This window comes from Balaenoptera acutorostrata, chromosome 21 (genome assembly GCF_949987535.1).
Source record: "Balaenoptera acutorostrata chromosome 21, mBalAcu1.1, whole genome shotgun sequence".
In the NCBI taxonomy this organism is placed as follows: Eukaryota; Metazoa; Chordata; class Mammalia; order Artiodactyla; family Balaenopteridae; genus Balaenoptera; species Balaenoptera acutorostrata.
In genome coordinates this window covers 4,808,538-4,834,001 of record NC_080084.1, presented here as the reverse complement: position 1 = coordinate 4,834,001, position 25,464 = coordinate 4,808,538, and the positions used below count along the sequence as shown (strand labels likewise).

The window sequence follows — 25,464 nt, the reverse complement described above, 5'->3', positions numbered from 1 at the left end:
GCAGGCTCAGTAATTGTGGCTCACGGGCCTAGTTGCTCCGCGGCATGTGGGATCTTCCCAGACCAGGGCTCGAACCCGTGTCCCCTGCATTGGCAGGCAGATTCTCAACCACTGCGCCACCAGGGAAGCCCCCATTTGTTTGTTTTTGCTTTTATTTCCTTTACTTTAGGAGACAGGTCCAAAAACATATTGTTATGATTTATGTCAAAGAGTGTTCTGCCTAGGTTTTCTTCTAGGAGTTTTATAGTATCCAGTCTTACATTTAGGTCTTTAATCCATTTTGAGTTTATTTTTGTATATGGTGTTAGAGAATGTTCTACTTTCATTCTTTTACATGTAGCTGTACAGTTTTCCCAGCACCACTTATTGAAGAGACTGTCTTTTCTCCATTGTATATTCTTGCCTCCTTTGTCATAGATTAATTGACCATAGGTGTGTGGGTTTATTTCTGGGCTCTCTAATCTGTTCCACTGATCTATGTATCTGTTTTTGCACCAGTACAATACTGTTTTGATTACTGTAGCTTTGTTGTATAGTCTGAAGTCAGGGAATGTGAGTCCCCCAGTTCTCTTTTTCTTTCTCAAGATTGTTTTGGCTACTCGGGGTCTTTTGTGTTTCCATATAAATTTTAAAATTATTTCTTCTAGTTCTGTGAAAAAAAATGCTGTTATTATTTTGACAGGGATTGCACTGAATCTGTAGATTGCCTCGGGCAGTATGGTCATTTTAACAATATTAATTAAAAAAGAAAATTACAGGCCAATATCACTGATGAACACAGGTGCAAAAATCCTCAACAAAATACTAGCAAACCAGATCCAATAATATATTAAAAGGATCACATACCATGATCAAGTGGCACTTATCCCAGGGATGCAAGGATTTTTCAATTATTCACAAATCAATCAATGTGATACACCACATTAACAAACTGAAGCATAAAAACCATATGATCAACACAATAGATGCAGAAGAAGCTTCTGATAAAATTCAACATCCATTTATGATAAAAACTCTCCAGAAAATGGGCACAGAGGGAACAAACCTCAACATAATAAAGGCCATGCCATATATGACAAACCCACAGCTAACATCATACTCAACAGTGAAAAGCTGAAAGTATTTCCTCTAAGATCAGGAAAAAGACAAAGATGCCCACTCTTGCCACTTTTATTCAACACAGTCCTAGCCACAGCAATCAGACAAGAAAAAGAAATAAAAGGAATCCAAATTGTAAAGGAAGAAGTAAAACTGTCACTGTCTGCAGATGACATGATACTATACATAGAAAATCCTAAAGATGCCACCAGAAAACTACTAGAGCTCATCAATGAATTTGGTAAAGTTGCAGGATACAAAATCAATATACAGAAACCTGTTGCATTTCTATACACTAACAACAAAAGATCAGAAAGAGAAATTAAGGAAACAATCCCATTTACCATCACATCAAAAAGAATAAAATACCTAGGAATAAACCTACCTAAGGAGGCAAAAGACCTGTACTCCGAAGACTCTAAGACACTAATGAAAGAAACTGAAGATGACACAAACAGATGGAAAAGTACACCGTGTTCTTGAATTGGAATATGTAACAATTTAATTCACTATTATCATTCCACTAATGGAATAAAGCATGTGAATTCCACTAAGCCAGGCACACTGATTTACACTCTTTCAATTTAATTACCACTCCCCCTTACCCCACACCCCCTAAGCCCCCAACACACACACTTCACCATTAACTACAAACCTAAGAGAGTGAAAAAACTTTTGGTCTCCCTTAAGAGACTGCAACTAATTTCAGAGTTAATAAATTCCCAAGTAAGAAAGACGGAAGCAAACAATTTCTAAAAAAAATTAAATTTCTGAAAAATACTCTAAAGTCAAACATCTAGTCATAAGCAATAGCCTGAAAGGGGGACATGTCATTGACTTACCCAAGCAAGATTATTTACCTTGCTTTATTCTTAAAGCTACTTGTGTATTTAAGCTGATTTAGGAGAAGGTATGTTTTAAAATACTCTGCAAAATGTATTCAGTTTTGTTTTTTAGTTATATTAAAATCATTTTGAAAGACTTGGGTCTTTTCTTGTTTGTCCTCTCTATAATTAAGATGATGTAAAAACTCCTAAATTCGATTTTTTGGCTTATTTTCCTTCTAATTCTTGTTGGCACCTACTGAATTCAACTGCTGCTCAAGGGGAAAAAAATATAAACCTAACCATGACCAGGATAAAAATATTAAGGAGACTATTGTTTGAGTATCAAATGGTAGGGGGCAATAAGGAAGCTCGGATAAACATGGGTTTCGTGTTTCATTGCCAAAAATCTTCAGTCTGGAGCTCTTCAAAATGATATTATTGTGCAGCCAATAACTGACTGACTTTTCACCCAGTGTGTTCCTATGACACTTTTCACTGGCTCCTTTTCTCTTATTTCCTATTGTTTCTTCTCTTCTTTCATGTAAATATATTATGAAATGGCTACTTCCCCTCTAGACATGTAAATAACACCCAAAGTCCCGAAGTCTCTTCCAACATGTAATGTACCATTTCTAACCAAAGTTAGAAATGAAAAGCAAACTGGACTAAAGATTCAAATGTAGCTTTTCTGTTAAAATCAAGAATAGAGGTTCATAGGAAACTCAGAAGAAAAAAACTTGGGAAACAGAAAGGCAAAGAAGCAAGGTGCTACACTTGGAGCGTGAGATAGAAGATGATATAAGAAAATTTTTAAGGATTATTCTACAAAGCCCTTCAGAAACATGCATCTGATTACATGCCAACATTCTCACTAGTTCTTAGAATCTGCCCCTGATGAGACTGGGTGGAAGAGATCCCCAGGATAACACAGTCAAGAATCTATAAAAACTGACGGGGGCTTCCCTGGTGGCGCAGTGGTTGAGAATCTGCCTGCTAATGCAGGAGACACGGGTTCGAGCCCTGGTCTGGGAAGATCCCACATGCCACGGAGCAGCTGGGCCCGTGAGCCACAGCTGCTGAGCCTGCGCGTCTGGAGCCTGTGCCCCGCAACGGGAGGGGCCGCGATAGTGAAAGGCCCGCGCACCGCGATGAAGAGCGGTCCCCGCACCGCGATGAAGAGTGGCCCCCACTTGCCGCAACTAGAGAAAGCCCTCGCACGAACCGAAGACCCAGCACAGCCAAAAATAAATAAATAAATAAATAAATAAATAATAAATAAAATTAAAAAAAAAAAAAAAAAAAAACTGACGGGCAAGACCGTTAAACCGATGAGCCTTCTGACCCAGGGCTCTCTATTTGGAGAACGCACAGAGCAGGGAAACATATAGCAACACTTCTTCCCCAGGGATTTGAGGTCACTTCAAATAATTCACATCCCCATTAAAATCCCAGGATTTTCTCGGGATCTTTAAGAGGACCAGAACTTATTTGCTTCCTCAAAGGTTCTTCATGATCTCAGGACCAGTTTAAGACCAAACTCTCCTTAGTCCCTCCACTCTTGCAGCATCCAAGACCCAAACCAAACCTGAGATATAAAAATGTTCCAAGAGGGATAAGGTACAAGAGAAAGGCACTGTTGCTAACAAGGTAAAAAGGCAGAAAACATAGGGTTAACCAAGGTTCACTGTCAGGTGCCTACACAATGTCAAGACAGACTTCACTGAACAATGCCTCCCATGAAGGATTTCAATGGCCATTCTTTGGAACCAACAAGTCTTTAGAAAGAAAGGAAGCCATAAATGACAAGGATTAAAAAATCTTACCACAAAAGGAGGCAATGCTCAAGGTCAAGGTCACAAATGCTTCCTGTTAAAGACCAAGATGATGTGTGTGTTTAGGCTGAAAAGGGATGGGGGATAGAGGTCTGGTCTACTCGCTAATCCCACTCAGCCCTAGGAAGTGTAAAACACCTTGGGTCCAAATACTCACAGGAAGGGGTGAAGTCCTTGTCCAGTCCACTTTGAGATAGGTAAAGAATAAAGTAATATTAAAAATAAAAAGTTATAATAGCTAACACATGCTAGGTCTCTAAAGGGTTTATATATTATTAACTCATTCAATTATTAAAACAACTAGATGAGGTGGGTGCTAAAAAAGACACCCATTTCATAGATGAGGAAATCAAGAGACAAAGTTTAAGTGAATTTGCTCACAATCACTAGGCTAATCAGAGAGAGGAGCTGGGACTGGAAACCAGTCATACAGTTCCCAAGACCATAGTCATAATCCTCATGCTTTCATGTCTCTCAGGAAGTTCAGCCTCCAACCCAGAGCTGGCCCACATTTCACATTCTCATCCCCTTCTATTTATGTTCTGAAGATTTTTATTAGAGTTTTAGGGATGTCCTATTAAATCTATCAGAACTTTTTCCACCTCATCCCCAATGATGCCTGAAGGCAAACCACATCCAAGCATTGGGATGGGCAGGCCCTGTGGAGCCATAAAACACGCCAGATGGTTTGGCATAGTTTGGTCTTGATTCGGTGAGGAAATAGTCAGGGGTGCTTATGAGAGAGAAAGAAAGAACATTAATGTTTATGGAGAGGAAAGGGGGTGGGAGATGAAGTAGAATATTAACCTAAATAAAAATCAAAATAAGTCTCCTACTAAAACTGTACCTATATTTCAAATGAAGGCCCATCTCAAACATCACATCCTCCCAGCCAGTTTCAAGTTTAAAGAACCTAAATAATATTCTACCACTGGTTGTCTTTTGGTACCCAACTTCTTCCATTTTATACCATAGATATCTATAACTTATGCTCTAAGCAACTTGTCGGGGGAGAACTCTTATTTGCACAAAGCACTCATATACTCATGTATCTGTTTAGGTCATTTGAGTGAAAAGGGAAACAGCAGTGGAATTGTAAATTGTGAAAAAGGGCTCAATATACCATTATCTATCCTTTTCACGTAGCTTAAGGCAAATTTAAAGCAAAATATTAACTCAAGTCTCTGAATTTGAAGGCTTGAAACAAGTTCCTCATTGTGCATACCTTTAAGTATGTTAAGGTCTATTTTTCTGTAACCATTTCCACTGACAACAGCAGAATTCAGTTTATATTTTTATTTTAATATGGAATAACTGTCTATGTTAAGGGAGAAAGGACCCTCCATCGTTTTTAGTAGTTTATGATCTCTGAGGACAAGGGCCCATTTGGTTCTGACATGTTCTCCAAGTCCACACCTGAACACACAGTGGACCTTCAATAAATATTCCTGACTATGCAACCACACTGAACAGATGTAAGTCGAAATGTTATTTCTGGTCCAAAGAAATCTGAACAACAGACATAAATCCAAATGCTACTTTTGATCCAAAGAAATCTAAAAGTAATAAGGTCAATATGTAGCAATAACCATTTATTGGTTTGATCATGTAACTTTAAACATCTTACGTCATAAATTAAACTGCATGTAGTACATGCCTGTAATTTTTTAAGTTGGGGAGGGGGTGGCAGAAGAGAGAAAGGCGTTACTCAGAACCTGTAAGATGATACCAAACGTGTTTGTGTTTATCTGTACGTATGTATCTGTCTGTGTGGCATGTGTATAATATTGTCCCCCAAAATGCCAATTAATATTCCACCCAATAATTTATCTCAACAAGGAATGAAGAGATAGCTATCGAAAGAGAGAGAGGGAGAGAGTTTTGGTGGGAGGGGAGGAGAGAAAGAAAGATATGAAAGAGACAAAGAGAAAACAAAGGAGAAAGGAAAAGACAGAAGTAAAGAGAAACAGAGAGGAAGAAAGAGGGAGGCAGAAAGGGAGGGAAAGGGAGAAGGAGCAGGGAAGAGGGCTGGCCACACAGAAGAGTGAAATGAAACCAAAGGTTTGAAGAATCTGCAATAAAATCCAGATTCCTACTGAAATGGAAAACTCTCCTCTTGGATGGGTGAGTGGCTGGGGTTTGTTATGAAAAGGAACCAATATTTTACTTGACAATTTCCATGCTAAATGCCACTGTCATTTTCAGTGTCATTTCACTGTCATCTTCCCACAGTAAATAAAGAACGGTATAACACATATTTTTCCCTGAGATTTGTAAACGTGATCTCAAATTGTACAACTGTGACAAATCATCCAGCAAATTCTTGGCCGACTAAATCAAAGAACATGTTTACCCCAAGGTGAATGGTAGCCACTGCACTGTACATTAACTACATTTGGTTCAGAAAACTCCATCAAACACGCTCTAAATCTGCCCACTATGTACCCACAGTCACAAACGTTACCATAAGCCTACCACTAAAGTCTAAGAGCTTCACTATAAAAATTATACCTGTCAATTTTCATTTCTGACATAACTTGAGAAAAGTCTCACAAATCCTCTCCTAGAAAGACTGTTATTTTCCATGCAAGTACCACTAGACTGAAAAAAGACCTGTTAACGTGTCTACTATATAACTTCCATGGATGCACAGAACATATTTATTAAGTCTCAATCCAACACCTTTTACTTCCTATTCCCATTTGGAATTGTAGCTTCAGAAATGGCAGCATTTGTTCTATAAAGAAAGGGCTTTAAAAATACCTCCCTTATATAGTAAGCTGAAGATACATTTCTTCCTGCTTTTTTCATAATAAAATTTTTAATGAGCTGCAATTAAAGCCAGTAAGACTTGGAATCTCATAATACCTATGTCTTTCCAAATCTGGCAGAACTTGATTCTACATATTATGTAGTTTAAAAGTCACAAAAAAACATAATAAAGGACTTATCTTTCAACTGGTACATTTCCATATTATACCATGATTCAAATGTGTTGTCCTTCTTAGCAAATTCAGTCAAAAGAACTGATTCCAAAAGAAATATACATGTGTACAAAGTTTTTAAAAAGAAAGTTAGAACCAAATAGAAATCTGTAAAAATCACATTCTCAACATATACATCTTATCCTGAACTTCTAAAATATTCGCATCCATTATCAATCACTTGATCAAATGCACATCTCATTTATACTGCTGCAGGATGCTATGAATTCCAAAGTTGATGTTTCTGTCTCCTAGAAAACAATCTGACTAGAGGGAAAAAGATGCTAATTGTTACCAATAATAAAGCTGAGTGCAAATAATTCAGGAAATCTACAATTACTCAGATTTAATTTAATCTCTTTCCAGAGATGACCTGAGTGGATTTCTGACTAAGGACTGAAGAGTCAGAACTCCTTCCTTTAGTGTCTGCAAATGCTTTTTGTTTCCATAAGGAATATACCTTTGTGATCTTTCTCAAGTTCTGACAGTCAAGTAAATCAAAAAATGCCCACTATTTGTATCAGCAATTATTCCAAATCTACTTATTATCTCAGTATTATCAATTACAATGTGGACTTTTAGGAATTATCAATCAAAGGGTACTTTGCAGTCTGACGCATCAAGGACAATGCCCAACAGAAACATCACCAATAAAACTAAAAGAAAAAAACAAAATACTTAAGTGATCTTAGCCTATTTTAGATTAAAAGGTAAGTAGAAAACATAAGCATATTTTAAAAACCAGTATTTAAGGGTAGGGGATTAAGAGGTACAAACTACTAAGCATAAAAAAAATAAGTTATAAGAATATATGGTACAGCAAAGGAAATATAGTCGATATTTTATAATAACTTTAAATAAAGTATAATCTATAAAAATATTGAATCATTATGTTGTATACCTGAAACTAATATAATATTGTAAATCAACTATACTTCAATATATGAATAAATAAATAAATAAATACCAGTATTTCAATGCTTACTTTCAGTAGATCCTTGGAGAAATCACCGCCCTCATCTACCCCTTGGAGGTTTGCAATGAACTCTTGGCAGGTCATCTTCTTTCCAATATTCTGCAATAGAGGCAAATAATACATCATAATGGCATATGTGGAATTAAGATTATTTCTTGAAAATGTGATAAAGCAAAGGAAGATTGATTTGGTTTTTCAAAACCAAACACACACACCCCAATATATGCATATATATACATATATACATACAAGTTTATATGCATATGAAAAAACAGATGGCTTATTATGCTTTTAAAACTGTCATTAAATATGAATAGCAAAATTATGTTAAAGCTTTATTTTAGCCTAAGAAAAAATCTGAAAAATCTATGCTACATTTATAAAAATAATATATAATATAGTTTTTAAAGGAAAAACATGAATAAAATGACATTTCTGAACTGAACTCTGATAGCTATTTATTTGCTTCTTTATTTGTATTTCCTATCTATTGCCAAGAATGATGAAGGACCTGAGATTTTAGCCTACTACTTCAAGCTAACAAGTTAGTCTATCACAACCTGCTGAATGCAGTCAGAAGCAGGACCACAGGAATTTATCACAACAACAGAAGTGGACAGAATTCCAGTGTTTTCTTGCTCCAGTTCCCTGAGTCCCAATTCTCACAGAGCAACTTAAGTGTGGCCAGCTGACACCTGCACACACAGCAGGAGCCCTGAGATTTGGGAACCTGAATCCCTGCAGTGGGGCAGTAACCATACCTACCCCTTTGCTCTAAAGTGAGAAACCAGCTCTTATCTTCCAAGGTCATATGCAGATCTAACCATTGCTCTGGGAGTCACTAAGTCTTCCAATACTGCTCACTATAGGAATTACACTGAGAAGACAAACCAGATCAAAGGCAACCAAACTTCAGTTCACAAAATATAAAAAAAGCAAGAGACCCATGGAGGACTGTCTACAAACACATTTCCAATCTGACTTAAGGATAATAAGTTTAACCAAAGAAAACCTAATAAATAAACAAAAATTTAAAAATCTGAACTGTAAAAAGAGAAAAGATACAAGTGTGCTGACTGAGAAAACTAATAAAATTGCTATGACAGAGAATCGCCTCCAATGCCAGCTCCAATCAACTAGTATAAGTTGCCAGTTGTAAAGTATTCTGAGGTTGAATATGGGCACCAACAGAAACCCATCATGCGTGCAGGAGAGGGATGTATTGATAGAACACAAGTGCACAGGCAGGGAGTTTCTGGCAAACATGGTCAAGTGGGGTGGTCAAGTTCACTTGAACACAAAGTTCACCAACATAGTAACATCCCTGCACACAATACACGTATGAATAAAATGCATGCTCTGCAAGGCTATTTTATTCATAAAAGAATAAGAATAGGGTAGAACAGTATTCTTCAAGTTGGTGGAGAATATTCCTGGAGACAAAGACTTTAAAAGGAATGCAAAACCATAGATAGTTTTAAGGGAGTATTTATACAGAACTTAAAAAATACAAATCTGCCTGAGAACAGATTCACCTGCATGTCTTAAAAGTAATCGCTTCCCAGAGAGACCTTCAAGATGGCGGAGGAGTTAAGACGTGGAGATCACCTTCCTACCCACAAATACATCAGAAATACATCTACATGTGGAACAACTCCTACAAAACGCCTACTGAATGCTGGCAGAAGACCTCAGACTTCCCAAAAGGCAAGAAAATTCCCACGTACCTGGGTAAGGCAAAAGAAAAAAGAAAAAACAGAGACAAAAGAATAGGGATGGGACCTGCCCCTCTGGGAGGGAGCTGTGAAGGAGGAAAGGTTTCCATGCACTAGGGGGCCCCTTCACTGGTGGAAAAAGGGGGGTGGGCGGGGGGGAAGCTTCAGAGCCACGGAGGAGAGCGCAGCAACAGGGGTGCAGAGGGCAAAGTGGAGAGGCGCCCACACAGAGGATTGGTGCCGGCCAGCACTCAGTACCCCGGGAGGCTTGTCTGCTCACCCACCAGACGGGACAGATGGGGGCTGGGAGCTGAGGCTCAGGCTTCGGAGGTCAGACCCCAGGGAGAGGACTAGGGCTGGCTGCGTGAACACAGCCTGAAGGGGGTTACTGCACCACAGCTAGCGGGGAGGGAGTCCAGGAAAAAGTCTGGACCTGCCTAAGAGGCAAGAGATCATTGTTTCGGGGTGTGTGAGGAGAGGGGATTCAGAGCACCCTCTAAACGAGCTCCAGAGACAGGCGCGAGCCGCGGCTATCAGCGCAGACACCAGAGGCGGGTATGAAACACTAAGGCTGCTGCTGCAGCCACCAAGAAGCCTGTGTGCGAGCACAGGTCACTCTCCACACCTCCCCTCCTGGGAGCTTGTGCAGCCCACCACTGCCATGATCCCGTGATCCAGGGACAACTTCCCCGGGAGAACACACAGCGCGCCTGAGTCTGGTGCAACGTCACGCTGGCCTCTGCCGCCACAGGCTCACCCTGCATTCCGTACCCCTCCCTCCCCCTGGCCTGAGTGAGCTAGAGCCCCCAAATCAGCTGCTCCTTTAACCCTGCCCTGTCTGAGCGAACAACAGATGCCCTCAGGCGACCTACACGAAGAGGCGGGGCCAAATTCAAAGCTGAACCCCAGGAGCTGTTCGAACAAAGAAGAGGAAGGGAAATCTCTCCCAGCAGCCTCAGGAGCAGCGGATGAAATCTCCACAGTCAACTTGATGTACCCTGCGTCTGTGGAATACGTGAATAAACAACGAATCATCCCAGATTGAGGGGGTGGACTTTGGGAGCAACTATAGACTTGGGGTTTGCTTTCTACATCTAATTTGTTTCTGGTTTGTTTACCTTAGTTTAGTATTTAGACTTTATTATCATTGGTAAATTTGTTTATTGATTTAGTTGCTCTCTTCCTTTTTTTATATATATATATTTTTTTTTTCCTTTTTCTCTTTTTGTGAGTGTATATGTGTATGCTTCTTTGTGTGATTTTGTCTATGTAACATTGCTTTTACCATTTGTCCTAGGGTTCTGTCGGTCCGTTTTTTTTGTTTTGCTTTTTTTTGTTTTTTTTAGTATAGCTTCTAGCGCTTGTTATCATTGGTGGATTTGTTTTTTGGTTTGGTTGCTCTTTCTTTCTTTTTTTATTATTTTTAATTTTTTAATAATTTTTTAAATTTTAATAACTATTTTATTTTATTTTTTCTTTCTTTCTTTTTCTCTCTCTTTTCTTCTGAGCCGTGCGGCTGACAGGGTCTTGGCACTCCAGCCAGGTGTCAGGCCTGTGCCTCTGAGGAGGGAGAGCCGAGTTCAGGACATTGGTCCACCAGAGACCTCCCGACCACACATACTATCAAACGGTGAAAGCTCTCCCAGAGATCTCCATCTCAATGCTAAGACCCAGCTGCAATCAATGACCAGCAAGCTACAGTGCTGGACACCCTATGCCAAAAAACTAACAAGATGGAACACAACCACACCCATTAGCAGAGAGGCTGCCTAAAATCACAGTAAGGTCACAGACACCCCAAAACACACCGCTGGATGCGGTCCTGTCTACCAGAAGGACAAGATCCAACCTCATCCACCAGAACACAGGCAACAGTGCCCTCCACCAGGAAGGCTACACAACCCACTGAACCAATCTTAGCCACTGGGGGCAGACGCCAAAAACAACGGGAACTATGAACCTGTAGCCTGCGAAAAGGAGACCCCAAACACGGTAAGTTAAACAAAATAAGAAAACAGAGAAACACACAGCAGATGATGGAGCAAGGTTAAAAACCCACCAGTACAAACAAATGAAGAGAAAATAGGCAGTCTACCTGAAAAAGAATTCAGAATAATGATAGCAAAGATGATCCAAAATCTTGGAAATACAATGGAGAAAATAAAAGAAACGTTTAACAAGGACCTAGAAGAACTAAAGAGCAAACAAACAAGGATAAACAACACAATAAATGAAACTAAAAATTCTCTAGAAAGAATTAATAGCAGAATAACTGAGGTAGAAAAATGGATAAGTGACCTGGAAGATAAAATGGTGGAAATAACTACCACAGAGCAGAATAGAGAAAAAAGAATGAAAAGAATTGAGGACAGTCTCAGAGACCTCTGGGACAATATTAAACGCACTAACATTCGAATTATAGGGGTCCCAGAAGAAGAAGAGAAAAAGAAAGGCACTGAGAAAATATTTGAAGAGATTATAGTTGAAAACTTCCCTAATATGGAAAAGGAAATAGTCAATCAAGTCCAGAAAGTACAGAGAGTCCCATACAGGATAAATCTAAGGAGAAACAACCCAAGACAGATATTAATCAAACTATCAAAAATTAAATACAAAGAAAAAATATTAAAAGCAGCAAGGGAAAAACAACAAATAACATACAAGGGAATCCCCATAAGGTTAACTGATCTTTCAGCAGAAACTCTGCAAGCCAGAAGGGAGTGGCAGGATATATTTAAAGTGATGAAAGGGGAAAACGTACAACCAAGATTACTCTACCCAGCAGGTTCTCATTCAGATTCGATGGAGAAATTAAAACTTTTACAGACAAGCAAAAGCTAAGAGAATTCAGCACAACCAAACTATCTTTACAACAAATGCTAAAGGAACTTCTCTAGGCAGGAAACACAGGAGAATGAAAAGACTTACAATAACAAACCCCTCAAAATTAAGAAAATGGTAATAGGAACATACACATCGATAACTCCCTTAAATGTAAATGGACTAAATGCTCCAACCTAAAGACATAGACTGGCTGAATGGATATAAAAACAAGACCCATATATATGCTGCCTACAAGAGACCCACTTCAGACCTAGGGACACATACAGACTGAAAGTGAGGGGATGGAAAAAGATATTCCATGCAAATGGAAATCAAAAGAAAGCTGGAGTACCAATTCTCATATCAGACAAAATAGACTTTAAAATAAAGACTATTACAGGAGACAAAAAAGGACACTATATAATGATCAAGGGATCGATCCAAGAGGAAGGTATAACAATTGTAAATATTTATGCACCCAACATAGGAGCACGTCGATACATAAGGGGAAATTGACAGTAACACAATCATAGTAGGGGACTTTAACACTCCACTTTCACCAATGGACAGATCATCCAAAATGAAAATAAATAAGGAAACACAAGTTTTAAATGATACATTAAACAAGATGGACTTAACTGATATTTATAGGACATTCCATCCAAAAACAGCAGAAAACACTTTCTTTTCAAGTGTTCATGGAACATTCTCCAGGATAGATGATATCTTGAGTCACAAATCAAGTCTTAGTCAATTTACGAAAATTCAAATCTTATCAAGTATCTTTTCCGACCACAACACTATGAGACTAGATATCAATTACAGGAAAAAATCTGTAAAAAATACAAACACATGGAGGCTAAAGAATACACTACTAAATAACCAAGAGATCACTGAGGAAATCAAAGAGGAAATCAAAAAATACATAGAAACAAATGACAATGAAAACACGACGACCCAAAAACTATGGGATACAGCAAAAGCAGTTCTAAGAGGGAAGTTTATAGCAATACAATCCTACCTCAAGAAACAACAAACATCTCAAATGAACAACCTAACCTTACACCTAAAGCAATCAGAGAAAGAAAAACAAAAAAAAACCAACATAAGCAGAAGGAAAGAACTCATAAAGGTCAGATCAGAAATAAATGAAAAAGAAATGAAGGAAACAATAGCAAAGAACAATAAAATGAAAAGCTGGTTCTTTGAGAAGATAAACAAAATTGATAAACCATTAGCCAGACTCATCAAGAAAAAAAGGGAGAAGACTCAAATCAGTAGAATTAGAAATAAAAAGGAGAAGTAACAACTGACACTGTAGAAATACAAAGGACCATGAGAGATTACAAGCAACTCTATGCCAATAAAATGGACAACCTGGAAGAAATGGACAGATTCTTAGAAATGCACAACCTTCCGAGATTGAACCAGGAAGAAATAGAAAATGTGAACAGACCAATCACAATCACTGAAATTGAGACTGTGATTAAAAATCTTCCAAAAAATAAAAGCCCAGGACCAGATGGCTTCACAGGCAAATTCTATCAAACATTTAGAGGAGAGCTAACACCTATCCTTCTCAAACTCTTCCAGAATATAGCAGAGGGAGGAACACACCCAAACTTATCCTACGAGGCCACCATCACCCTGATACCAAAACCACAGAAAGATGTCACAAAGAAAGAAAACTACAGGCCAGTATCACTGATGAACACAGATGTAAAAATTCTCAACAAAATACTAGTAAACAGAATCCAACTGCACATTAAAAAGATCATACACCATGATCAACTGGGGTTTATCCCAGGAATGCAAGGATTCTTCAATATACACAAATCAATCAATGTGATAAACCATATTAACAAACTGAAGAATAAAAATCATATGATGATCTCAATAGATGCAAAAAAAGCTTTTGACAAAATTCAACACCCATTTATGATAAAAACTCTCCAGAAAGTAGGCATAGAGGGAAGTTACCTCAACATAATAAAGGCCATATATGACAAACCCACAGCCAGCATCGTTCTCAATAGTGAAAAACTGAAATCATTTCCTCTAAGATCAGGAACAGGACAAGGCTGTCCACTCTCTCCACTACTATTCAACATAGTTTTGGAAGTATTAGCCACAGCAATCAGAGAAGAAAAAGAAATAAAAGGAATCCAAATCTGAAAAGAGGAAGTAGAGCTGTCATTGTTTGCAGATGACATGATACTATACATAGAGATTCCTAAAGATGACACCAGAAAACTACTAGTGCTAATCAAAGAATTTGGTAAAGTAGCAGGATACAAAATTAATGCACACAAATCTCTTGCATTCCAATACACTAATGATGAAAAATCTGAATGAGAAATTAAGGAAACACTCCCATTTACCATTGCAACAAAGAGAATAAAATACCTAGGAATAAACCTACATAAAAAGCCAAAAGACCTGTATGCAGAAAACTATAAGACACTGATGAAAGAAATTAAAGATGATACAAACAGATGGAGAGATATACCATATTCTTGGATTGGAAGAATCAACATTGTGAAAATGACTATACTACCCAAAGCAATCTACAGATTCAGTGCAATCACTATCAAACTACCAATGGCATTTTTCACAGAACCAGAACAAAAAATTTCACAGTTTGTATGAAAACACAAAAGACCCTGAATAGCCAAAGCAATCTTGAGAAAGAAAAACAGAGCTGGAGGAATCAGGCTCCCTGACTTCAGACTATACTACAAAGCTACAGTAATCAACACAGTATAGTACTGGCACAAAAACAGAAATATAGATCAGTGGAACAGGATAGAAAGCCCAGAGATAAACCCACGCACATATGGTCACCTTATTTTTGATAAAGGAGGCAAGAATATACAATGGAGAAAAGACAGCCTCTTCAATAAGTGGTGCTGGGAAAATGGACAGCTACATGTAAAAGAATGAAATTAGAACACTACATAACACCATACACAAAAATAAACTCTAAATGGATTAAAGACCTAAATGTAAGGCCAGACGCTATAAAACTCTTAGAGGAAAATGTAGGCAGAAGCCTCTATGACATAAATCAGAGCAAGATCCTTTTTGACCCACCTCCTAGAGAAATGGAAATAAAAACAAAAATAAACAAATGGGACCCAATGAAACTTAAAAGCTTTTGCACAGCAAAGGAAAACATAAACAAGACAAAAAGACAACCCTCAGAATGGGAGAAAATATTTGCAAATGAAGCAATTGACAACGGATTAATCTCCAAAATTTACAAGCAGCTCATGCAGCTCAACATCAAAAAACCAAACAACCCAATCCAAAAATGGGCAGAAGACCTAAATAGATATTTCTCCAAAGAAGAAATACAGATTGCCAACAAACACATGAAAGGACACTCAACATCACTAATCATTAGAGAAATGCAAATCAAAACTACGATGAGGTATCACCTCACACCAGTCAGAATGGCCATCATCAAAAAATCTGCAAACAATAAATGCTGGAGATGGTGTGGAGAAAAGGTAACCCTCTTGCACTGTTGGTGGGAATGTAAATTGATACAACCACTGTGGAGAACAGTATGGAGGTTCCTTTAAAACCTAAAAATAGAACTACCATACGACCCAGCAATCCCACTACTGGGCATATACCCTGAGAAAACCATAATTCAAAAAAGGCATGTACCATAATGTTCATTCCAGCACTATTTACAATAGCTAGGATATGGAAGCAACCTAAGTGTCCATCGACAGACAAATGGATAAAGAAGATGTGGCACATATATACAATGGAATATTACTCAGCCATAAAAAGAAATGAAATTGAGTTATTTGTAGTGAGGTGGATGGACTCAGAGTCTGTCATACAGAGTCAAGTAAGTCAGAAAGAGAAAAACAAATACCGTATGCTAACAAATACATATGGAATCTTAAAAAAAAAAAAAAAGGTTCTGAAGAACCTAGGGGCAGGACAGGAATAAAAATGCAGATGTAGGGAATGGACTTGACGACATGGGGAGGGGGAAGGGTAAGCTGGGATGAAGTGAGAGAGTGGCATGGACATATATACACTACCAAATGTAAAACAGATAGCTAGTGGGAAGCAGCCGCATAGCACAGGGCAATCAGCTTGGTGGTTTGTGACCACCTAGAGGGGTGGGATAGGGAGGGTGGGAGGGAGATGCAAGAGGGAGGAGATATGGGGTATATGTGTATGTATAGCTCATTCACTTTGTTATAAAGCAGAAACTAACACACCATTGTAAAGCAATTATACTCCAATAAAGATGTTAAAGAAAAAAGTAGTCGCTTCCCACTTCTCCTTTCACAACTGCCCTTCTGCCTTACAACATGGAACAATCTGTCCAACGTGTGCTAGCTAATTAATTATAGTGAAAGTGCTAAATAACTTCTGTTAAAAACTTTGCCTCTTCCATCAGCAAAGAGGGCATATAGTCACACTTACATGAAAGACTGGATGAATGTTTTAACAATGATAACTAGCTTTGCCAATTAATGTACTTGGTAGATATTTCCTATAATTTGAATAAATTGCATCTGCAGTCCTAAGTTTTGATGAAAATTTAAAGCACAGAAAGGAACTTTAATGGAAAATACACTATACTGAAATAGACAAATAACATAATAGAAAATAACATTATATTGAAAAAGACAATGTTTCAATTTTCCCAATCCTTATCTAGTATATCAGATCAAACAACGTGCCCCAAGGTAAAATGTAACAAGTATAATCAATAGTCATTTTGGTATGACTTGCAAGGCTTTTTTGGGATATGTTTCAAGGATTTGAGAAAATGAATAATGACTAGGTAAAAAATTATTTTCCACGTCAGGTGATTCCAAGTCTTTGCTTTTAACAAAATTAAAGGAGGACGTAATTTAATCATCAGTTAAGAACAAAAGTGTTTTTTAATATATGATTTGGTAAACTCAAATACTTGTAACATTATCTGCTTTTAATCAATTTTGCATTGCTAATAATGATAAAAATTTCTTTTAGATTTATATTTAAACACCTGAAGCCTTTTAGTCATAAGAAATTGAAACTTTCATTTCAATTTACATAATTTTTGTTAAAATAAGTATCAAATAAAACAATATCAATAAAAGACTCTGAAATATAAAAACATACAAATAAAACGATGGGAAAGTAATCAAGGAGCAAAAAAGAGGGTTTTTTTTTAATATGATGGAGTGTCAACTTACTATAACTTTTTAAAAAATACCAGCTTTATTAAAATATAATTCATATAACATTCACCCTTTTGAAATATATAATTTAATAATTCTTTGTATACTGATAAAGTTGTATCACCACTACCTAAATTCAGAACATGTTCTTCACCCCAAAAAGCTGCCCCATATCCACTAGTAGTCACTCCCCAAATCTCTCTTCCCATCCCCACTACCCATCTCCTGGCAACCACTAACAAACTTTTTATTTACTAAACCCTATGGAGTTGCCTATGCAGGACATTTCACATAAATGGAATCATACAAAATGTGGTCTTTCATGACTGGCTTCTTTCATTTAGCATAACGTTTTCAAGGTTCACCCATACTGTAGCATTAATCAGTATTTAACTTCTTTTTATTGCCAAATAATATTCCATTGTATGAATATACTAAATTTTATCCACTCAGAAGTGGGTAGATACTTGGACTGTTTCCAAAATTTGGTTATTATAATGTAGCTAAAAATACTTGTGTACAAGCTTTTGTGTGGACATGTTTTCATTCCTCCTACGTGTATAACTCAGGAGTGGGATTGCTGGGTCACGTGGTAACTCTGTTTAATCATTTGAGGACCTGATGGCACCAGTTTACATTCCCACTAGAAGTGTATGAGACTTTCAATTTCTCTACATCCTTACCAACACTGACCTGTCCTCTTTATCTTAGCCAACCTAGTGGGTGTGAACTGGTATCTTGTGGTTCTGATTTGCATTTCCCTAATGACTAATGATGTTCAGCATCTGTTCATGCGCTGATTGGCCATTTGTATATATTCTTTGGAGAAATGCGTATTCAAATCCTTTGCCCTTTTCTTATTATTTGTGTTTTATTGTTGAGTTGTAAGTGTCCTTTATATACTCTGGATACAAGCTCATTATCATATACACACTTCACAAATACTGTCTCCTGTTATGTGAGTTGTCTTTTCACTTGATGGTGTTCTTTGAAGCAGAGAAAGTTTTTAACCTAGATGATATTCAATTTATCTATTTTTTCTTTTGCTGCTTGTGCTTTTGGTGTCAAATCCAACAAATTATTGTCTAATCCAAAGTCACAAAGATTTACTCCTATGTTTTCTAAGAGATTTTATACTGTTAGCTCTTACATTTAGATATTTGATCCATTTTGCATTAATTTTTGTACAGGGTAGGGAAGACAAATCCAACTTCATTCTTTTGCATGTGCTATACAGTTGTCCCAGCACCATATGTATTCTTTCTCCACTGAATGGCCTTGTCATCCTTGTCAAAAATCAAAAGACTGTAAATGTAAGGGTTTACTTCTGAACTCATAATTCTATTGCACTGATCTAGATGTTTGGTTTGATGCCAGTATAATACTCTCTTGATTCTTGTACCTTTATAGTAAGTTATTTACGCCTCTGCATTCTTTTTGATATGGTTAAGAAAACCACATAAACAATTTAGCACCTTAATGATTTTTACATGCAGAGTTCAGTAGGGTTATGTATATTCACACTGTTGTGAAACAGATTTCCAGAACTCCTTCATCTTGCAAATCTTAAACTCTATACTCATTTAAAAAATAACTCACCTTTTCCCTCTCCCCCAGGCTTCTGGTAACCATCATTCTACTTTCTGTTCTAATGAATCTGACTATTTAGGTAACTCATGAAAATGAAATCATAGTGTTTTCAAAGTTTATCCATGTTGTAGCATACATCATAAGTTCTTCCTTTTTTAAGGCTGAATATTTCACTGTATGTATACCACATTTTTGTTCAACAATTCATCCACTGGTAGACATTTGGGGTGTTCCACTTCTGCACTATTGTAAGTGCTGCTATGCACATGGGTGTGCAAACATCTCCTTGAGATCCTGCTTTCAGATCGTTTGGATATATAGCAAGAAATAGGATAAAGGCATCATGTGGTATTTCTAATTTTTTAAGGAACCACTATACTATTTTCCATAGGGTTGCACCATGTTACAATCCCACCAACAGTGTACAAGGGTTCCAATTTCTCCACATACTTGCCATCTCTTGTTATTTTGTTTTTTGTTTTTTAAATAGTAGCCATCCTAATGGGTGTGAGGTAGTTTTGACTGTCATTTCTCTGATGATTAGTGAAAGTTGAGCATCTTTTCATATGCTTCTTGGTTATTTGTATAATATCTTCAGGTAAATGTCTAATTCAAAGCCTTTGCCCTCTTTTTAATTGGGTTATTTGATATTTTTTGTTGTTGTAGAGTTGTAGGAGTTCATTACATATTCTGGCTATTAATTCCTCATCAGATATATGATTTGCAAATATTTTATCCCATTCTGTAGGTTGTCATTTCACTTTGTTGATTGTGTCCTTCGGTGTACAAAAGCTTGTAAGCTTGATGTAAGCCCATTTGTCTATTTTAAATTTTGCTACCTGTGCGTTAGGTGTCAGATCCAAGAAATCATTGCCAAGTCCAATGTCATGAAGCTTTTTCTCTATGTTTTCTTCTAGGAGTTTTGTAGTTTTAGGTCTTGTATTTAGGTCTTTAATCTATTTTGAGTTAATTTTTTATACGGTATAAGGGTGCAACTTCATTTTTTTGCTCATGGATATCCTTTATTCCCAGCACCATTTGTTGAAGAGACTGTCCTTTCCCCATTGAGTAGTCTTGGCACCCTTGCTGAAGATTGTTAAAGCATAGATTCAAGAGTTTATTTGGGGGCTCTGTATTCTATTCCATTTGTCTATTGCCTATCTTTATGCCAATATCACACTCTTTAGATTATTGTAGACTTGTAATATGTTTTGAAATCAGGAAGTGTGAGTCCTCCAATTTTGTTGTTTTTCAAATCTGTTTAGGCTATTCACAGTCCCTTGAGATTCCATATGAATTTTAGGATGAATTTTTCTATTTCTGCAAAAAATGTCATTGGGATTTTGATAGGAATTGTAATTGAATTTCAGTATTAGCTTATCAAATTTCTGGAGGGGAAGAAAAGCCAGCTGGGATTTTGACGATGACTCTGTTCAACCTGAAGATCACTTTGGAGAGTATGGCACTTTAACATTAAGCATTCCAATCCATGACCATGAAATTACTTTCCACTTATTTGGTTTCTTTCAACAATGTTATATAGTTTTCAATGTCAGTGTACTGATCTTATATTGTTAAGTTTATTCTTAAGTATCTTAGTATTTCTGACTGATATTGTAAATGAAATGAATTTCATTTTCATATTGTTCATTGTTAGTATCAGCAATACAAATGATCTTTGTATATTCAACTTTTATTCTACAGCCTTGCTGAACGTGTTTTTTAGATTCTAATCATTTTTGGATTTTTTTTTTTTTTGGTAGATTCCTTAGGATTTTCTATATAAAAGATCAGGTCTTCTGCAAACAGAGAAAATTTGACTTATTTCTTATCTTTATATGTTTTATTTTTTTCCTTGACTAATTACCCTGGATAAAATCTTCAATATGTTACAAAGAAGTGGCAAGTGCAGACATTCTTGCCTTGTTTCTGATCTGGAGACAGCTTTCCATCTTTCCCATAAAGTATGATATTAGCTATGAATTTTTCATAGAGCTCATTTTCAGGAATTAAATAAATTCCTTTTTATTCCTGGCTTATGAGATGTTTTCTTTTTAGTTATGAAATGGTGTTGGATTTTGGCAATGCTTCTTATGTGTTTACTGAGATAATCATGTGGCTTTTCCCTTTTATTCCATTAATAAGGTGATTAGATTGATTTTCATATGTTGAACCAATCCTGTATGCCCGTAATAAATCTCAAATGGTTATAATGTATAGTCCTTTTTATATATTGCTGGATTAGGTTTCCTTTTTTTTTTTTTTTTTTTAAGGATCTTGTGTCTATGTTCACAAGGGCTATTCATAAGGGATATTAGTTTTCTTGTGATAGTTTTGACTGGTTTTTGTAACAGGGTAATACAGTCCTCATAGAATACTTTGAAAAATACTTTGATTTTCTATTTCTTCTTGATTCAGTTTCAACAATATTTATCATTCTAGAAATCTGTCCATTTCACCTGGGTAGTCTAATTTGTTAACATACAATTGCTGACAGTATTCTCTTATAATCCTTTTATTTCTGTAAGGTAATAGTAATGTCCCCTCTTTCATTACTGATTTTAGCAATTTAAATCTTTTTTTTTTTTCATGGTCAGGCTAGCTAGACATTTGTCAATGTTGACCTTTCAAAGAAAAAACTTCTAGTTTCATTAAAATATTTATTGTTTTTCTATTCTCTATTTATTTCTTCTCTAAATTATTTCCTTCCTTCTGGTTTCTTTGGGTCTAGTTTGCTTTATTTTTGTTTCTTATACTGCAAGGTTAGGTTATTGCTTTGAGATCATTCTTCTTTTTTAATATAAGCAATTACAGCAACAAATATGCCACTTAGCAATGCTTGAGCTGCATCTCATACGTTTTATGCTGCATTTAATTTTCATTTGTCTCAGAGTAGTTTTTAATTTCCCTTGTGAATTTCATCTTTGGCCCATAGTTATTTAGGAATGTATTGTTCAATTTCCACAAATTTCACTCTGTTAATGACATAATTCCGTTCCATTGTACTCAGTGAACATACTTTGTATATTTTCACTCCTTTTCAACTTACTGAGACTTACTTTTTGTTCTATCTTGGAAAATATTCCATGTGTACTTGAAAAGAATACGTATTTTGCTGCTGCTGAGCAGAGTGCGCTACAGAGTGTGCTTTGTTGATTTCTGCCTAGTTATTCTAAAGATAATTGTAAGTTGGGTACTGAAGTCTCAAACTATTGTTGTTAAATTGTCTATTTCTCCCTTTAATTCTTCCCCCCCCCACCAGCTTTACTGAGATATAGCCGACATGTAACATTGTGTGAGTTTAAGGTGTCCAAAGTGATGTTTTTATACACATGTATAGCAAATTGATTACAGTAAGGTTAGTTAACACATCCATCACCTCACATAGTTACCTTTGGTGTGTGTGTGTGATGAGAACTTTTAAAACCTACTCTCTTAGCAACTTACAAGTACACAATACAGTATCATTAACTGCACCATGCTGCACCATCTCCAGAACACATTCATCTTATAACTGGAGGTTTGTAAGCTTTGACCACCTTTACCTATTTCCTCCACCCTGCAGCCCCTGGCAATCACCAATCTACTCTCTGTTTCTATGACTGTGTTTTCTTTCTTTTCTCCCAGCTTTATTGATATAATTGACATATAACATTCTATAAGTTTAAGGTGTCCAACATAATGATTTAACATATGTACATATAGCAAAATGATTGCCACAATAAGATTAACACATACAGCTCTCCATATATTTATATGTTTGTGTGTGTGGTGACAACTTTGAAGATCTTTTCTTAACAACTTCCAAATATACAATACGGTGCTGTTAACTGTAGTCATCATGCTGTGCATTATTAGATCCTGAGAACCAATTCATCTTATAAATGAAAGTTTGTACCCTTTGACAACCTTCCCCCACTTCCCCCACACATACCTGATCTTGGCAACCACCAATTTGCTCTGTTTCTATATGTGTGCATTTTCTTTCTGGATTCCACATATAAATGAGATCATACAATATTTGTCTTTCTCTGACTTATTTCACTAGAATAATGCCCTCAAGGTTCATCCACGTTGTCACAAACAGTAGGATTTCCTTCTATTTTATGGCTGAATAATATTTCATTGTGTGTGTATCTATCTATCTACTTACCTACCTGTTTATCTAACTCACATTTTCTTTACCCATTCATCTGCAGATGGACACTTAAGTTGTTTTCATGCCTTGGTATTGTAAATAACGCTGCAGTGAACAGAGGAGTGTGGGTATCTTTTAGAGATGGTGATTTCATTTCCTTTGACTATATACCCAGAACTGGGACTGCTGGATTATATGGTAGTTCTATTTTAATTATGAGAAACCTCCATACTGTTTTCCATATATGGCTTGTATCAAGTTACATTCCCACCAAAAGTACACAAGGGCTCCCTTTTCTCCATATCCTTGCCAGCACTTGTTAACTGTTGTCTTTTTGAGAACAGCCATTCTAACAGGTGTGAAGAGATAGCTCATTGTGAGGTGATAACTCACTGCAGTTTTGATTTGTACTTCCCTGATGATTAATAATGATGAGCATCTTTTCATGTACCTGTTGGCCATGTGTATGTCTTCCTTGGAAAAATTCAGTTTCTTTGCCCATTTAATCAGATTATTATTATTGTTAGTGAGTTGTATGAGTTCCTTATGTATTTTGATTATTAACCACTTAGCAGACAAACAATTTACAAATACTTTCTCGCATTCCATAGGTTGCCTATTCTTTTTGTTGATGATTTCCTTTGCTGTGCAGAAGGTTTTAAGTTTGATGTTGTCCCATTTATTAATTTTTGTTTTTATTGTTTTTGCTTTTGGTGTCAAGAGTCAAAAAACCACTGCCAAGACCAATGTCAAAGAGCTTACTGCCTTTGTTTTCTTGTAAGAGTGTTATAGCTTCAGGTCTTACATTCAAGTCTTTAATCCATTTCAAGCTAATTTTGTGAGTGATATAAGGGTCCGGTTTCATTCTTTAGCATGTGGTTATCCAGTTTTCCCAACACCAGTCACTGAAGAGACTATCTTTACACCACTGAGCATTCTTAGCTACCTTTTCAAATATTAATTGATTATACAGATGTGTGGATTCATTTCTGGGATCTTAATTCTGTACAATTGGTCTATGTGTCTGTTTTTATGCCAGTACCATACTGTTTTGATTAGTACAGCTTTGCAGTATAATTTGAAATCTGGGAGGTGTGATGCATATGGCTTGCTTTGTTGTTCTTTCTCAAGACTGTTTTGGCCATTTGGGGTCTTTTGAGGTTCCATACAAATTTTAGGGTTGTTTGTTCTATTTCTGTAAAAAAAAAAATGCCATTAAAATTTTGATGGGGATTGCACTGAATCTATAGATGGCTGTGGGTAGTATGGACATTTTAACAATATTAATTCTTCCAATCATGAGCATGGGACATCTTTCCATTCATTTGTGTCTTCAATTTCTTTCTTCAGTGTCTTTTAGTTTTCAGTGTACAGATCTTTCATCTCCTTGGTTAAATTTATTCATAAGTATTTTATTGTTTTTGATGCCATTGTGACTGGGATTGTTTTATTTCTTTTTCAGAGAATGCATCCTTAGTGTATAGAAACACACACTGATTTTTGTATATTGTATTCTAACAGTTTTTTTTCTCTCTGTGTGTGAAGTCTTTAGGGTTTTCTATCTTTAAGATCATATCATTTAAGAAAAGAGATAATTTTACTTCTTCCTTTCCAATTTGGATGCTTTTTATTTCTTTTCTTTGCTTGACTGCTCTGGCTAGGATTTCCATTACTGAGCTGAACAGGAGTGGTGAGAATGGAAACACTTGTTTTGTTCCTGATCTTAGAGGAAAAGCTTTCAACATTTCACCACTGAGTATGATGTTAGCTGTGGGCTTGTCATGTATGGGCTTTATTATGTTGAGGTACATTTCTATATCCAATTTATTGAGAATTTTTGTCATGAAAGGATAATGAATTTTGTCAAATGCTTTTTCTGTATCTATTGAGATGACTGTATGATTTTTAACTTTTCAGTCTGTTAATGATTATTGATTTGGGTATGCTGAAACACTTTTGCCTCATAGGGATGAGGCACTTGATCATGGTGTATGATCCTTATAATGTGTTGCTGAATTCAGTCTGCTAGTATTTTGTTGAGAATTTTTGCATTTATATTCATCAGTGGCTTGTGATTTTCTTGTAGTGTCTTTTTCTGGTTTTGGTACCAAGGTAATGCTGGCCTTGTAAAATGAGTTTAGAAGGAGTCCCTCCTCCTCTTGAATTTTTTGGAAAAGTTTGAGAAGGACTGGCATTAATTATTCTTTAAATATTTGAATTCACCAGTGAAACCATCTGGTGCTAGGCCTCTCTGTGTTGAGAGGTTTTTGATGTTGATTC

At 36.5% G+C, this 25,464-nt stretch overlaps 1 protein-coding gene across 9 annotated transcripts in view; it reads right to left on the bottom strand.

Moving 5' to 3' along the window:
• Positions 1-25,464, bottom strand: part of PSD3 (pleckstrin and Sec7 domain containing 3) — a 551,931-nt gene that overhangs the window by 264,900 nt on the left and 261,567 nt on the right. For all 9 annotated transcript variants that reach the window (XM_057537135.1, XM_057537140.1, XM_057537136.1 and 6 more), the window contains one exon: positions 7,727-7,816. In XM_057537135.1, coding sequence (XP_057393118.1) covers positions 7,727-7,816 — 90 coding nt within the window. The remainder of the gene's footprint in view (positions 1-7,726; positions 7,817-25,464) is intronic.